Source organism: Alligator sinensis, unplaced genomic scaffold (assembly GCF_000455745.1).
Source record: "Alligator sinensis unplaced genomic scaffold, ASM45574v1 scaffold61_1, whole genome shotgun sequence".
NCBI lineage: Eukaryota > Metazoa > Chordata > Crocodylia > Alligatoridae > Alligator > Alligator sinensis.
Genome location: NW_005841986.1, coordinates 1,283,697 through 1,296,692, shown reverse-complemented (window position 1 = coordinate 1,296,692; position 12,996 = coordinate 1,283,697). Strand labels below are relative to the sequence as shown.

Sequence of the window (12,996 nt, the reverse complement as noted above, 5' to 3'; positions counted from 1 at the left end):
GGCACTGCCGCCATCTTGCGCCGCCCGCCATCGGCCGCCAAGCGCCGGCGCCTTCGCGACAGTCCGGGCACACGTCAGCGCCGCCTTTTGCGACACGGCGGGCGCGCCTTTACGGCACAGGCAGGGCAGCGCGGCCGGGGCTGGAGCGTGGGGAGTGCTTTAGGGCAATAGGGTTGTTCATTAGGAAAGACAGAAAACCAGCGCGCTCGGTTCCAAAATGACACTTTTTATTAGGACAACTGGGAGATCGCAAGAAAAATGTCCTTTTCTGCGAGCTTTCGGGATCAATATTTTCTGCGAGCTTTCAATGTTTTCTGCGAGCTTTTGGGATCAATGTTTTCTGGAGACTTTCGGGATCAATGTTTTCTGCGAGCTTTCGGGATGAATTAGGAAATAAAATATGCTCTGTGTTTTATAACAGTGATTCCCCGCCCCCAACATGACGTAAGGTTAGCTACATCGCTAATGACATGTAAATCTCCCAGATTGCTTTCAACAGTCACTGGGAGATCGATGCCGATTTCAGTAGCCTCCTGGCCGATCTGGGAGGGCTGGCAACCCTAAATACTGGTAAACAGAAGGGGAAAAAAATACCACACTTCTCATTGCATTACCACTGCACTCTTCCTTTTCACTGTCAAGCCATATGTGCAGTTGCATTAACTGAGACGACTCCATCTATGTTTGACTCCCAAGAAACTATCATTGTCCTCTGTCTCAAATCTTCATCCTTAAAACTGATCTCTACTAACAGATGTGGGGGCATCTCCGGGACTGAACTAAAGGAGAAACTTCTTGAACTGAAAGGCAGCTAAAGGTTCTCTGGAAAGGAAGGTTTTGTGGCTCCGTCGGTTTTTACCGGACTTGAAACACTTTTCCTGCTTTTAATTTGACTTCATGCTTAACCAGGAGGAAAACTACACCTCCCAAGAGCCCTTCAGCAGGCTCGTGCATGCGCACAGGAGGCTGCTTTTAAAAAAAAAACAAAAAACCGGCCGTTCCCATCATGCTGAGGGCTCGGTGCGCAGGCGCAGTGTTGAGCGCTCGGACTACACTTCCCGCCGTGCCTCGCGCCGCGCCGGGCGACGGGTCCCGCGTGCGGCCTATCTTCCTCCGCCCCCGCCATGGAGATGGAGACGGACGCGGGCTCCGTGGTGTCGGGGCTGTCCGGGGGGGGCGGCAGCGCTACCGCGCCCGGGGACGAGGACGTGGAGGTGGAGGGCGCCCCGGGCTGCTCCGGAGCCCGCGCCCTGCCCTTCGCCTTCGAGCGGAGCCGCTCCGAGTCCAGCGCGGACGGGGACGAGGAGGACGAGGACGAGGTGGAGCTGGAGGACGAGGAGCTGCCGGCCGGGCCCGGCGCCCGCTTCAGGGCCTGCGGCGACGGCGACGAGTTCGACTCCGACGAGGAGCGCGAGGTGACGGGCCCCACAATGCCTTGCGACACCACCGGGGGCGGGGGGGCGGCACGCGGCCCCTCATTCCCACAATGCAATACCACACTGGGGGCACGTGACCCCTCACTCCCACAATGCCTTGAAACATCATATTGAGGGGGTGACAGGTGGCACCTCTACTCCCAGAATCCCTTGCAACATGTGGGGGGGTGACAGGTTCTGCCTCCACTCCCAGGATGCCTTGCAATATATGGTGGGGGTGACAGGTGCTGCCTCCACTCCCAGAATGCCTTGCACCATATGGTGGGGGTGACAGATGGTGCCTCCACTCCCAGAATGCCTTGCAGCGCCACGTGCTGAGCGGGGCAGGTCCCTGCTCCCATGATGCCCTGCGGGGTCAAGTAGAGCTGGCATGCGGTGGGGAGCAGGCATCTGTCAGGACACTTGAGGCAGGTGAGGCTGCGGAGACGCCGTGGCAGGAGGTCACTAACGCGGGAGGGGAGGAAAGGGCACGGCTTGTTTCGGAGTAAGGAGAGGAAACCTTGAAGTCAAAGATGACGCCCCAGTTTTTGGAGCAATCGGGGACAGCGATATGTCACCGGTGATTGAGGTTGGACCTGGCATTGGGGTTGGTGGGAGCGAACAGCGAGTGCTGTTTGATTGAGAAAACGGTCCAAGCAAAGGGGAAGAAGATGACTGCGTGATGAGTGAAGCAAGGGATGTTGAGGTTGGATATTGGGAGGAATTTTCTCACGAGGAGGGTGGTGAAGCACTGGAACAGGTTACCCAGAGAGGTGGTGGACTCTATATCCTTGGAGGTGTTTAAGACCCGGGTCAACAAAGCGTTGGCTGGGATGATGCAGTTGGGGCTGGTCCTGCTTGGAGCAGGGGTTGGACTAGATGTGACCCCTGAGCTCCCTTCAACCCAAATTATCTGTGATTCTGTGCATTGTGAAAGGAGTCCCAGCGCTCGTGTGAGTTTTCACAGAAATGCTGAGAGCACCAGAGTAGGCTCCGAGAGAACAGATACTGGTGGTAAGCCAGGGTCGGTGAGGTGGAAAGACCTGGAATAGATGAGAACGGAGAAAAATGGTGACCAACTTCATAGAAGAGAGGTTAGAAAAAGCTGGAGACTGACTGCAGAGTCCTAGATTGCAACGAGCTAGAGATAACAAGGACTAGATGTGGGCAAAGGGACAAGAGACCAAACCTGCTGGACACTTGACCTATGTCAAAGGACTTGGCTTTTTATAAACCGCCACACCATAAAATGAGAAATAGGCTTTTGTAAAATCAGCATTTCAGGACGGACACTATCCTGAACCAGCTGATCTCGAAGGTGCTGCCCTGTCCTACCTCCTGTTCTAATCCTGTAAGACATACTTATCTGTGCTAACAAACTACTGCAAAAAATGGCTGGTTGATAAACACACTTTATAATCAAAATCCAGAGCAGTGTAATTTCAGCTCTTCCTTTAATATGACACACAGTTAAGTGCATCTAGAAACTAGCACTAGTTTAATGTGACACATTTAAGCGCATCTTGAAACCAGTGCATCTAGGAGACGAGCACTGTTTCAGTTTCTGGACCAAGGGATGACTGTCCGGTTTGTTGAGCGCTCCTGAAGTAATGATTTCTGTTGCTGCCAACCTCTACTTCATTGCAACCAGTGAAGTACTCCCTATAGTATTACTATCCAGTACCCTGCAGGATTTGCTTATACTGTACTTGTTTTTCAGAAATTATTCTGAAATTAATTCAATTGCCGTGTTTGCAGAGAAACAAATGGAGATATATTGGGAAGATCTTATTTGAAAAACTATTGTCACTTGGGCAAACTTAGTATAAGTAGTAAGTGTTGTTTGTGGGCACAAAACTTTCCGTCCATAACGTAAATCAAGGGTATTAGACTTCAGAAATGAGAGTGAGTAAATTGTTTGGCTTAACCTGTATTCTGAAACTGTTTCAATTGTATTTTCTAGCGTATGATAAACCTTTCTGAGTTGAATCCGTACATCTTGTGTTCCATCTGCAAAGGTTACTTTATAGATGCTACAACCATTACAGAGTGCCTTCATACGTGTAAGTACTGCTGATTTCACAAATTTAGTTCCAAGGCGAGAGAGATCAGCTATCAGAATGGGGTAGTATTTCCATGCCTCACAAATGAAATTGCCTGTTTAAAGTTAGCTTGTTTGCTGCGTGCTTTTCCCTGTGGCAGGACATGAAAGTATTTCCGAGCGCATGGAAAAATCCCTGGCGTGCATCCTATGTTCTGCCTGGTTTTCACTCTCTCATTCTCTTTTTAAATTTTTTCACATCCTTTTGTTATAACAACCTCTCCTCCAGCAGATGAACAGGGAATTCAGTTCTCTCTGAAAGCTAGTAACCCTAACCCTAACCCTAACCCTAACCCTAACCTGGACTCCCTGCGCATGGGTCCAGGTCACTGCCGTTACACAGATAACGCAGCACTCTTGTTGAAAATCGCTGCCTTAAACAAAGCGCTGGTAGAGCAAGTGGAAATATCTTATGTGATAATAGAAAACTCCTGTCACTGGTTACAGACTCCTGGCAGCAGGAGAAGACCGATCCATTTGTAACATAAGAGACCAAAATAGTAGCCCATCACTAGTGTGTACCAGCCAGCGAGGACATTTGCTATTTGGAAACACAAGGACCAGTTGCCCAATACCTTGAGAAGGGGAGAAAGAGTTAGGGTTAAAAACCCTCACCAAATTGACTTATGAGTTTAAATTCACTTTAACGTTAATGTGAAATTATACATTAAAATTAAGTTGACTTAATTCATTTTGCTTAATTTGTTTCCAGACAGTTGCCGTTGTCTGTAGCTAATCGTCCTCCTGCATTATCTTCAGTAAACCTGTTGCGGAGTGTAACAAAACACTTACGACTTCTGAATCTTTTTCTTTACAGTCTGTAAAAGCTGCATAGTAAGACATTTTTACTACAGTAACCGATGTCCAAAATGTAACATTGTTGTCCATCAGACACAGCCTCTTTATAATATCAGGTAACATAGTCATCTCATTTCGTGGGTTTTCCTTTATTTTAATGCGTCTGCTGTTATAGGGATGGGATGTTAGATTTTTTTAAAATATTCAATAATAATTTTTTTTAGACTTCTGTTTGAGACGCATAATCCTTGACCGCTGCAGTTGAAAAAATAGTTTAACAATCCATATGTTGTATATGCTTTACCTGTATTGTAATTAACGTTCAACAATGACAATTAGACTGAGTTTCGCTATAGAATCATTTTCTGCTTCTTACGCAGAAGCATGCTGTTGCAGGTGATATATCCAAATGAGCTATATTGATCAACAGGTTAAGGGGAAAAACCCATAAATATGTCAAAGGTTCTGCTTTGAGCTAAGATATTTGACATGAGCTTTTGAAGTATACTTCATGCTTTCCTGAAGGTGCTTTTTCAGCTCGTGTGGTTTGTTTTCCTCAGGTGCTATCAGTAAGAGCTACGTGCAGAGGTGGAGTTGAGCCCTCTGTCTTGTTGGTAGGCACCAAGTTTAGCAATCTGTTTGGCAGCCCTGCAAAAAATGTCATGATTAATGTAAGGAGCTTTGTGCTTAACATAAGGCAGTTCGTGTTCATTACAATAGGCTTTGCAATTTATTAAATACTCAGTTATGCAGGGGACATTCATACAAAAAGTTACTAAGGATCGTTCTTTTCCTTTCTTTCGTTAGGCTGGACCGACAGTTACAAGACATAGTATATAAACTTGTTGTCAATCTGGAGGAAAGTAAGTCTCCTGTTTTCAATTCATTTTTATCCTGGTGTTCTGATTACATCATTATGTTGAAAGCACTGGAATAAAAAAGCTGATAGCTGCTTAATCCAGAGCACTATATTTCTACACTTGGCTACTACAGACTGTCAACATAATTTATTTTTTTTAGCGAATGCTGGAGTTGGTTTGGCCATATCTCTTACTGAACTAGCCGTGCAAATTGGTGTCCTTTAGCATGCTAAAATGCTCTTACAAACAGTCTGCAGCAGGAGTTTTGTCTCTGAAATGACATAGATGACCCTCTTTCTGTAATTGTTATGGTTGAGTCGATACTGGTTCTGTAGGTACGCTTGCATGGAGATTTGTAAACCTATATTCCAGATTTAAGTAATTGCATTCAGTTTTCAGATTCTTCTCTTGTAGTATTTTGTATAATGATTCAGGGCAGGGGTCTGAATTTCATGTAGGAATTTTTTATTCATGGGCTTACTAATACTGCTAGAAGAATTTTTTTTTTTTTTTAATTCTTCCACTTGAAATTTGAACCTGACAGTCACTTGTGTAGGCATGGGTTTGTTTGGTTTTGGGGGTTTTTGTGTTGTCTGCATCGTTATTATGCTGATAGGGAATATAGTTGAGCAACCTTAGCAATAAGTTAAATGTTTAAAGTGCAATAGAAAACCATTTTCAGCTGCTGCCTACACTATTCCCAACCTCAAAAGATGAAAAATCATGGACCAGACCTCAACTGTTGTGATATTGGCCTAAAGATAATATGAATAGTAGAATGATTTAATTTGTGCGCTTTGGTCCATCACCTGGAATGTTCCTTCTTGTTTCAATTCCCCATGCCCATCCCTAGCACATGTATTAGATAATTTAATATTATCTTCCCCAAATCTTTTGAAAGGTGATTTTTAGCTCATCCTGTGGGGGCCCTCCCCCCTGCTTGTATTTGGAAGGAGACATCCTTCCAACCCATCCATTCCAGCCTTCAAACTGCAAATCAGTCATAATCCTGAGAGCGTGCATGTGACACATCCCAACCCCTTAGTTCTTCCTCTCCTCCAGCTCTTACATCTGTCAAGCGCCGCTCTCCCTGTCAGGTCTTCCTTTCCTGGAATTGTTCACCTTCGTGTCATGGACTAGGGCTCAGCTGCAGCAGAGTCCCCTTTCAGATTTGGGGATGCAAGGACAAGAAGCTGCAACAGGGTCCTTCGTCTTCTACCTCTCCTTCCCAGGTTGGGTATTGCAAAGGGAGGGGAAGATAGGTCCCCATTCATCTGGGGAGCAGAAAAGGCAGCCAAATATCCTGACCGTAGGGGCTCCTTCTGCTATGAAAATAGTGTTGGATTTCCGAGGAGAGAGGTGGCAAAGCTGAGCCAGTCAGATCTGCTGGTAGCTCCAGGAATGGGTAGTGGGGACAGGCACCAATCAATGGAGGTTTCTACAAGGAAGAACTAAAACTTGCCAGAAGGCTGGAACATCTAACAGTACTGTGAGACTGACTCTTACTCCAACCAAAATCCTGTTGTGTTTGAAAAAATCATAAGTTGGCAGTGTTGCATTTGGGATCTCTCTCTCGAATTAGATGGGACACTAGAGCATGTCCTGGATAACCGTATATATCAGGCTGATATTCCGGTAACATGCTAGCTTCTTTTGCATATGTATATTAACTAAATATAGAAACTTCAAAACCACCGAGGCCATATTAACTTCCCCAGGTATGATTAAGCTAATGAGTAGTATGCAGCACTGCTTAAGAAGACAAAATATTTTGTGACAAGTCTCCAAATCCTAATTGGCTTCACTAGCATACAGTCTGATGCTAAATTGTTGTATGTTGTTGAATATTGTTTCTCTCATATGAAATGCTAATGAAAGGTGCTGTCCTAGAAACACATAATAAGCTTCTGTTCATGCAATGTAATTCTTCCATCTGTTGGAAATTAGTTGTCAGAAACAGCCACATATTATATTAGCTGTATGTGATAAAGTCCAACCTGTCTTACATTATTTTCAGGAGAGAAAAAGCAAATGCATGACTTTTACAAAGAAAGAGGTCTAGAAGTACCTAAACCAGGTGAGTTCATAATCACTTTAGAGAAGCAAATACAGCGTTCAAGCTGAAATGTAATTAAATCCTAACACTAGTCTGAGTGATGGCTTGCTGTTACAAGGCATGAACCAGTGATGTGTAGTTCCACTTTCATTTAATCAGTTTGCTGCGAGCCGTGTCTTGTTTGTTGTCATGCCTGTAAGCGTAGTGTGTGCATCTCTCTGAAGTAAGGGATAATCTGGCAGGGTCTTACAGCACAAAAATTCAACACATATCTTTCTGCCTTGCTTAATTCAGGAGTGTGCAGCATTGTTTATACCAGTAGCGATAATATGTCACTGTGGTGAAAGTGCCATCTCTGTATGGCACGGCACTGCAAGAGGTCTGCTTCAATTTTCTCCAGTGGGATGTTCAGCCCAATGGGTTCTGGCTTAGCTTCTGGCCAGATCACAGGGAGAGTTCAACCCTTTTTGGAGCAGCAGAATTCCTAAGTCAAAATCCAGGGTAATCGCAGACCGCACGAACTCTCAGCTGCACCAGGGTTAGCTTTTAGCCCCCTTCCTTTCAGACTGACCCTCTAATACATCTAGGAAATATCCACTTGTTAGGATACTTCTGCAAGGGAAAAATCTTGTCTCACTAATCTTGCATGTTGACTGGTCATGGAAAGAGTTCAATCCTTTCTGGATCCAATTACAATCCAAACTGTTGTTGTTGTTTTCTCCTCGTGTCCAATCACAAAATACATGCTTTGTTTATAACCAGGAAATAAATATGTGTACTATGCATAATTTTTGTTTTATTAAATTAATTGGGATAAAAAGTAATTCCAGATCTGTAAGATGCAAATGTTTGCTGTTATCTGTACCTTTTAAGAGCTTAAAAATCGTTAGAGGCCCCCTTTAGAAGGTAAAGGATTGGTGTAAATTGCCTTCCAGTCCCACTGTTGTCTCTAAACAGTTATTCAGAGAGACGGCTTGTTGACTCCGAGCAAATAATAATTGCTTGAGATACGGAGGCTATGGGACAGAAATAATGACATAATTATAGGTGAGCTGTGTGATCATTTATGCCTGACTGACACTGATATGGACTTTTTACTTTTTAATTCAAGTTGTTTGTATTTTTGGTGCTTTGCTACCTTTAGCTATCCCACAGCCAGTCCCTGTGAGCAGAGGAAGGCCACGAAAAGTCCTGGGATCAGTTTTCCGAATCCCACCAGAACTTGATGTCTCATTACTTTTAGAGTTCATCGGGTAAGTGAAAGATGTGAAAAGTATTCTGCATAAATGTAAGAAACATGAGTATGCATTTCAAAAATAACTATACTATCCCTTTATAGTTATGGCAGAGCACAGCGTAACTGTAATATCCCATTATAGTTATTCTGAAATGCTTGCTTGTGTTTCAGACACTATTTTTAAATCTAAGATGGGTTCTCCTGCCCTTTGTTTCAAAGAATGTACACTTCCATCCTGAATGGCCAAGTCTACCGTAAATTTGTTTCATGCCCCTTGAGTGCTGATTCACAGCGAGGATAATAACCTCCTGTTGCTGGCAAGTACCCCTTTACTGCAAGTAGCAGAGATCTGTGTAGTTGGTGTGAAGGTCCCAACCTTGCTGAGGAGATGTGGGTGTCAATATGGTGCCATATAAAATGTCTGCTTCTTTCAGATTTATTTTGTTTTTAAACCTAGGAAAATCTCCATGCATTAAATGAAAAGAATATTGTTCGTATGGCAAGCTGAACCATTAAAAATTAAGAGTTGCCAGATTAAGGCTACGTATGCAACCTTAAATTGTCCCCATTGTGCGTGTGCATAATGATATCTTTAATTACGTGATTGCACAATATTTTTTCTGCAAGACCTCTCCCTTATTAACTGCACTGTTCAAACTTGCTCCAACGGGGAATTGTGGTTATGTAGCAAAAACAGCTGTTGTCTGTAAGATGGCTTAATAAACAAGGCAGAGGATTGCAGAAAGGTGCAGGGAAGGACTCTCGAGTCAGACAGCTGAATGCTGCCCTGGGGATTGGGATGCTATCCCTGCCTCTGCCTCCGAGTTCCTGTATGAGGCTGGGCAGATCATTTAAACCAAACTCTTCATATGCAGTCATTGTGTATCCCTCCTTGCTGGGCAACTAACTTGAGAAGTATTGGGCACTCAGAAATGCAGCTGCAGGCAGTGGGAGCTGTTCTTGAATCAGTAACAGCAAGTATTCTGAAAAATCAGATTCTGGTTGTCTCAGATAAGGCACTCAAAATTAGTAGATACTTCAGACATTAATTTCTCTCTCTGCCTCAAATTCCTATCTGCAATCCCAATATAATGGTGTCCCCCTCACTTCACAGGAGTGTGTGAAAATAAATCAGTTGTGAAAAAGCCCTTGAGAAAACTAACAACTCTGTGTTTAGAGCAGAATAAGTTAGACTAGGGACCACACGTTGAACATTGGGAGGAAAAACAAATGATGTATTCTTATCTACTCAGTGATAGTTCTCCCTTCTGTGCAACAAATAAACTAGCGGTCCTGGGGTAGTACTTTAGGGAGAGAATATGCAATCATGTCATTAAGGACTATAACAGAATGCATATGCCTCAGGAGGGCAAACTGCGTGGCATGGGCAACCTTGTTTCTGGCATTCCTTACAATTTGAAAGATTGGCTGTGACTGATCACTGAATTTTTTTGGTGCTTTTCTACAGTAATGAAGTAAAAAAATGCGATCTTCACCCACACAGTTAATGCAGGGTTCTGTTGAGTGAGGCCAGTGATTCTCAACAGGACGTCATCCCACTTTGGGAGGCTTTGAGATCCTTCCAGAGGTGCTGTGGGGTGCCACACAGGGGGCACGTCTACAGTTCATTAATGCCCTTATGCTAACGTGCATTAAATTTAGTACCTCTGGATACTTTTACACATGCTTTGGGAGTAAGGGGGGGCAGCACTTTACTTAGAGCAGGTCTGAGAGCCTCTCTAAAATGCATCCCTGAGCTTCAAAATCACGGCGGGGCGCTTGAACTAAAGCTCATTCGACAAGCTTCAGCTCGGGCGACTCTGCTGCCATTTTGAAGCGCAGGGACTCTGATACATGAGACGCGGGAGGCTGCTGGAGCGCGGTAATTACCACACTCCAGCAGACAGGTCTGCTTCAACGTGCTGTAATCACAGCCTCTACACTCATGTACAGGCACCTTCCATAATAATAAAAGGTGCATTCGCCTATTTTAATGCGCGTTAGCAAAAGCACTTTTTTTTGTGACACTTTCATGCTCATTAAAATAAGCTAATATGCATTAAAATGCACATGTAGACATGCCCACTGATAGCATTCTTAAGTGTACAAACACGAGTCACAGGATAAATCCAGAGATTTCAAACAGGTTTCCATTGAGTTAAAAAAACATGCGGACCTGTTTTGGTCTTTCTGAGTTGTTTGCAGCAGAACAATTGCTTTACTATTTTTCCCTGGTAAAACCACATGAAAACTAAGAGCGGGCATTTTCTGAGGGGTGCCTCTGGTTAAAAGGGTTGAGAACCACTGCCTTGTGCTCATCTCCCTGGGACCTGGCATTGGTAGATAATGTTACGTGCTGTACCAGTAGGTGGCAGGGGCAGCTAGCACAGAGTGGAATGATAATTCGGGTACATTCATCATTTTAGGTCCTGCACTGAGAGAGGTGCTGCATTTTTCATGGTATATTAAAATGGAATTACAACACCTAAAGAAACATGTAGTAATGTAGGAACCCAGAGCGTATCCTCTAGGGGCTACACATCTGTGCCACCATTTCTCTTTTTTTTTAAGGAACATTACTGTTGGTTAGTAACTATATAGAAATCTCCTTGAGATTTATTTAGACTAAACGGTAACAGAGTTATAATTTGGATTTAGTGTAGAAGAGTAAATGTATTATATTATCCCCTGTTTAAGGTTATGGCATGAAATTTTTCTCTCTGATCTCAGGAGGTGCGTTTTTCTTTTCTCAGCTCAAAAGGGACACTGAGGCAGTTTAGACCCAGAATGTAGGTTTTGTATGCAACTCACCATATTTATTCAAATCCAAGGCAAGGATTTTTTCCCCATTTAACATAGAGGGGGGAAAGCCCCTCATCTTGGATTCCAGTACGGGGTGGGGGCAGGCAGCTAGTGCAGTTCCAACTTTGACTCCAGCCTGGGTTCAGAGTCGGAGCTGCAACCACTGCTCACCACTTCTGCTCCCTCTGTGTCCCTCCTCCCACCCCCTAACCAGAAGATAAGTGGGTGGGGGAAGAGCAGGGAGGGCAGAGGTGGCAGGGGGAAGGTTGGGGGGTAGGTGGATGGGAGGCAGGTGTAGGGGGCAGAGGTTTTGGAGGGCAGGTGCCATCATACGGGGAGGCAAGTGTGAGGGGCAGGTGCTGGGTCACTGGCTCCACAGTGGCTGGGGCTGGGTGTTGAGACAGGCAGGCAACAGGAGGAGCAGGTGGTAAAGGGGACAGACGACAGGTCGTGCACAGGGGGTGGAATTAATTTAAGACAACCCTTCAATAAGTAGATTCAATATGTGGAAAATCGTAAACTTATAACTTTTTCTACGCATAGAATCTAATCATTGGGGAGGCATCTTAAATTCAGTCGTCTCAGATTTGCAGAAATATGCTGTGCTTACATCAGTGAAATGTAATTTGTTTTTCCACTGCTCTGGGTCTTTCAAGCTTCCCCTCCAGTGTTTGCTACCCAAACAATTCAGCGCTGCGCAGGTGCTGAGTAGACGCTGCGCATTCATCTAGCCTGGCTTTAGTGTCTGTACGAGTGAAGTGCAGGAAGTCAATGAATAGGAGAAGACTTAGTCATTTCAACTGGAAGATGATTTTTATATTAAGTGCTGCTTCTGGGTGCAAGAAAGACTCTGTTTTTTTTAACCTTTGTTCTCAGGCAGATATTTAAGAATTGCTTTGCTTTCCTCTTTAGAAGTTAAAATCAGAAGTAACTTGTCTTGGAGATGAGGAGAATGAGGGAAAAGACTGTGAAATCTCAGTAAACTGGAGAACAGGTAGATTGGACTAATGAGTGATAGTTATTGGATTAAAAATCTCTTCCCATATGTCCTCACAGTCCTCAGAAACGGTTACTTTTTTCATGTGCTGGTAGAAGTTGATCAGAGAGCCCCACTTCTGGAATGGAAATGTGTATCGCTTCCTTTTTTTTTGCATTCTGATACTATATTTTTTTCAAACATTGGACATGGGTAGCGTGAGACTGAGACCCGCCTGGAGAGCGTCCGTAGACAGAGGCGTTCGGGCAGATTAGCCTTCCAGCCTGCAAGTATGTTGCCATCCGCATATCTAGGAAGAGGCTATTCATCTTTTAAAATACATTTCAGCTGCTGATTGCAGTGTTTTTATTCAGCTCCGTCACGGCAGCTATGTACTTTAGAGGCCGTGATACCTCCATGTGTCAATCCAGGACTTTGAGCTGGGACTTGGTGTGCAGGCATTGTAAAGGGGTTTTTTTCCTATCTGTCTGAATGGTCAGTAGCAATTATAATCCACAGTCATTCGAAGGGCAGTACTCAAGTCTACCTTTTCCAAGACAAAGGAGATGCCGTATTATTTCTTTCGCACACTTCCTGTTGTGCCACACACGTAGCGAGGGCTAGGTTTGTTTTAAGGCCATCCTTTTTTCTGAAGTTTCTCAAAAGGCAAAATTCAGCACGTCCCTGCCCTTAAGTTGATCGTTGAGCTGGAGATCTTCTTTACCCGCTCTTCCTCACCTCGATGTGTCCC

The 12,996-nt window shown here is 44.4% G+C and overlaps 1 protein-coding gene across 2 annotated transcripts in view; it reads left to right on the top strand.

Annotated features, from left to right (window-relative positions):
- The first annotated feature begins 998 nt into the window (after positions 1–998).
- The window catches only part of PCGF6 (polycomb group ring finger 6), a 39,675-nt gene continuing 27,677 nt past the window's right edge, over positions 999–12,996 (top strand). The window contains exons 1-6 of one of the 2 annotated variants that reach the window (XM_025201201.1): positions 999–1,415; positions 3,379–3,478; positions 4,334–4,430; positions 5,122–5,177; positions 7,192–7,251; positions 8,375–8,483. In XM_025201201.1, the coding sequence (XP_025056986.1) occupies positions 1,125–1,415; positions 3,379–3,478; positions 4,334–4,430; positions 5,122–5,177; positions 7,192–7,251; positions 8,375–8,483 (713 nt within the window). In that variant the 5' untranslated portion in view covers positions 999–1,124. The remainder of the gene's footprint in view (positions 1,416–3,378; positions 3,479–4,333; positions 4,431–5,121; positions 5,178–7,191; positions 7,252–8,374; positions 8,484–12,996) is intronic. The other variant, XM_014518815.2, reaches the window with a different exon arrangement.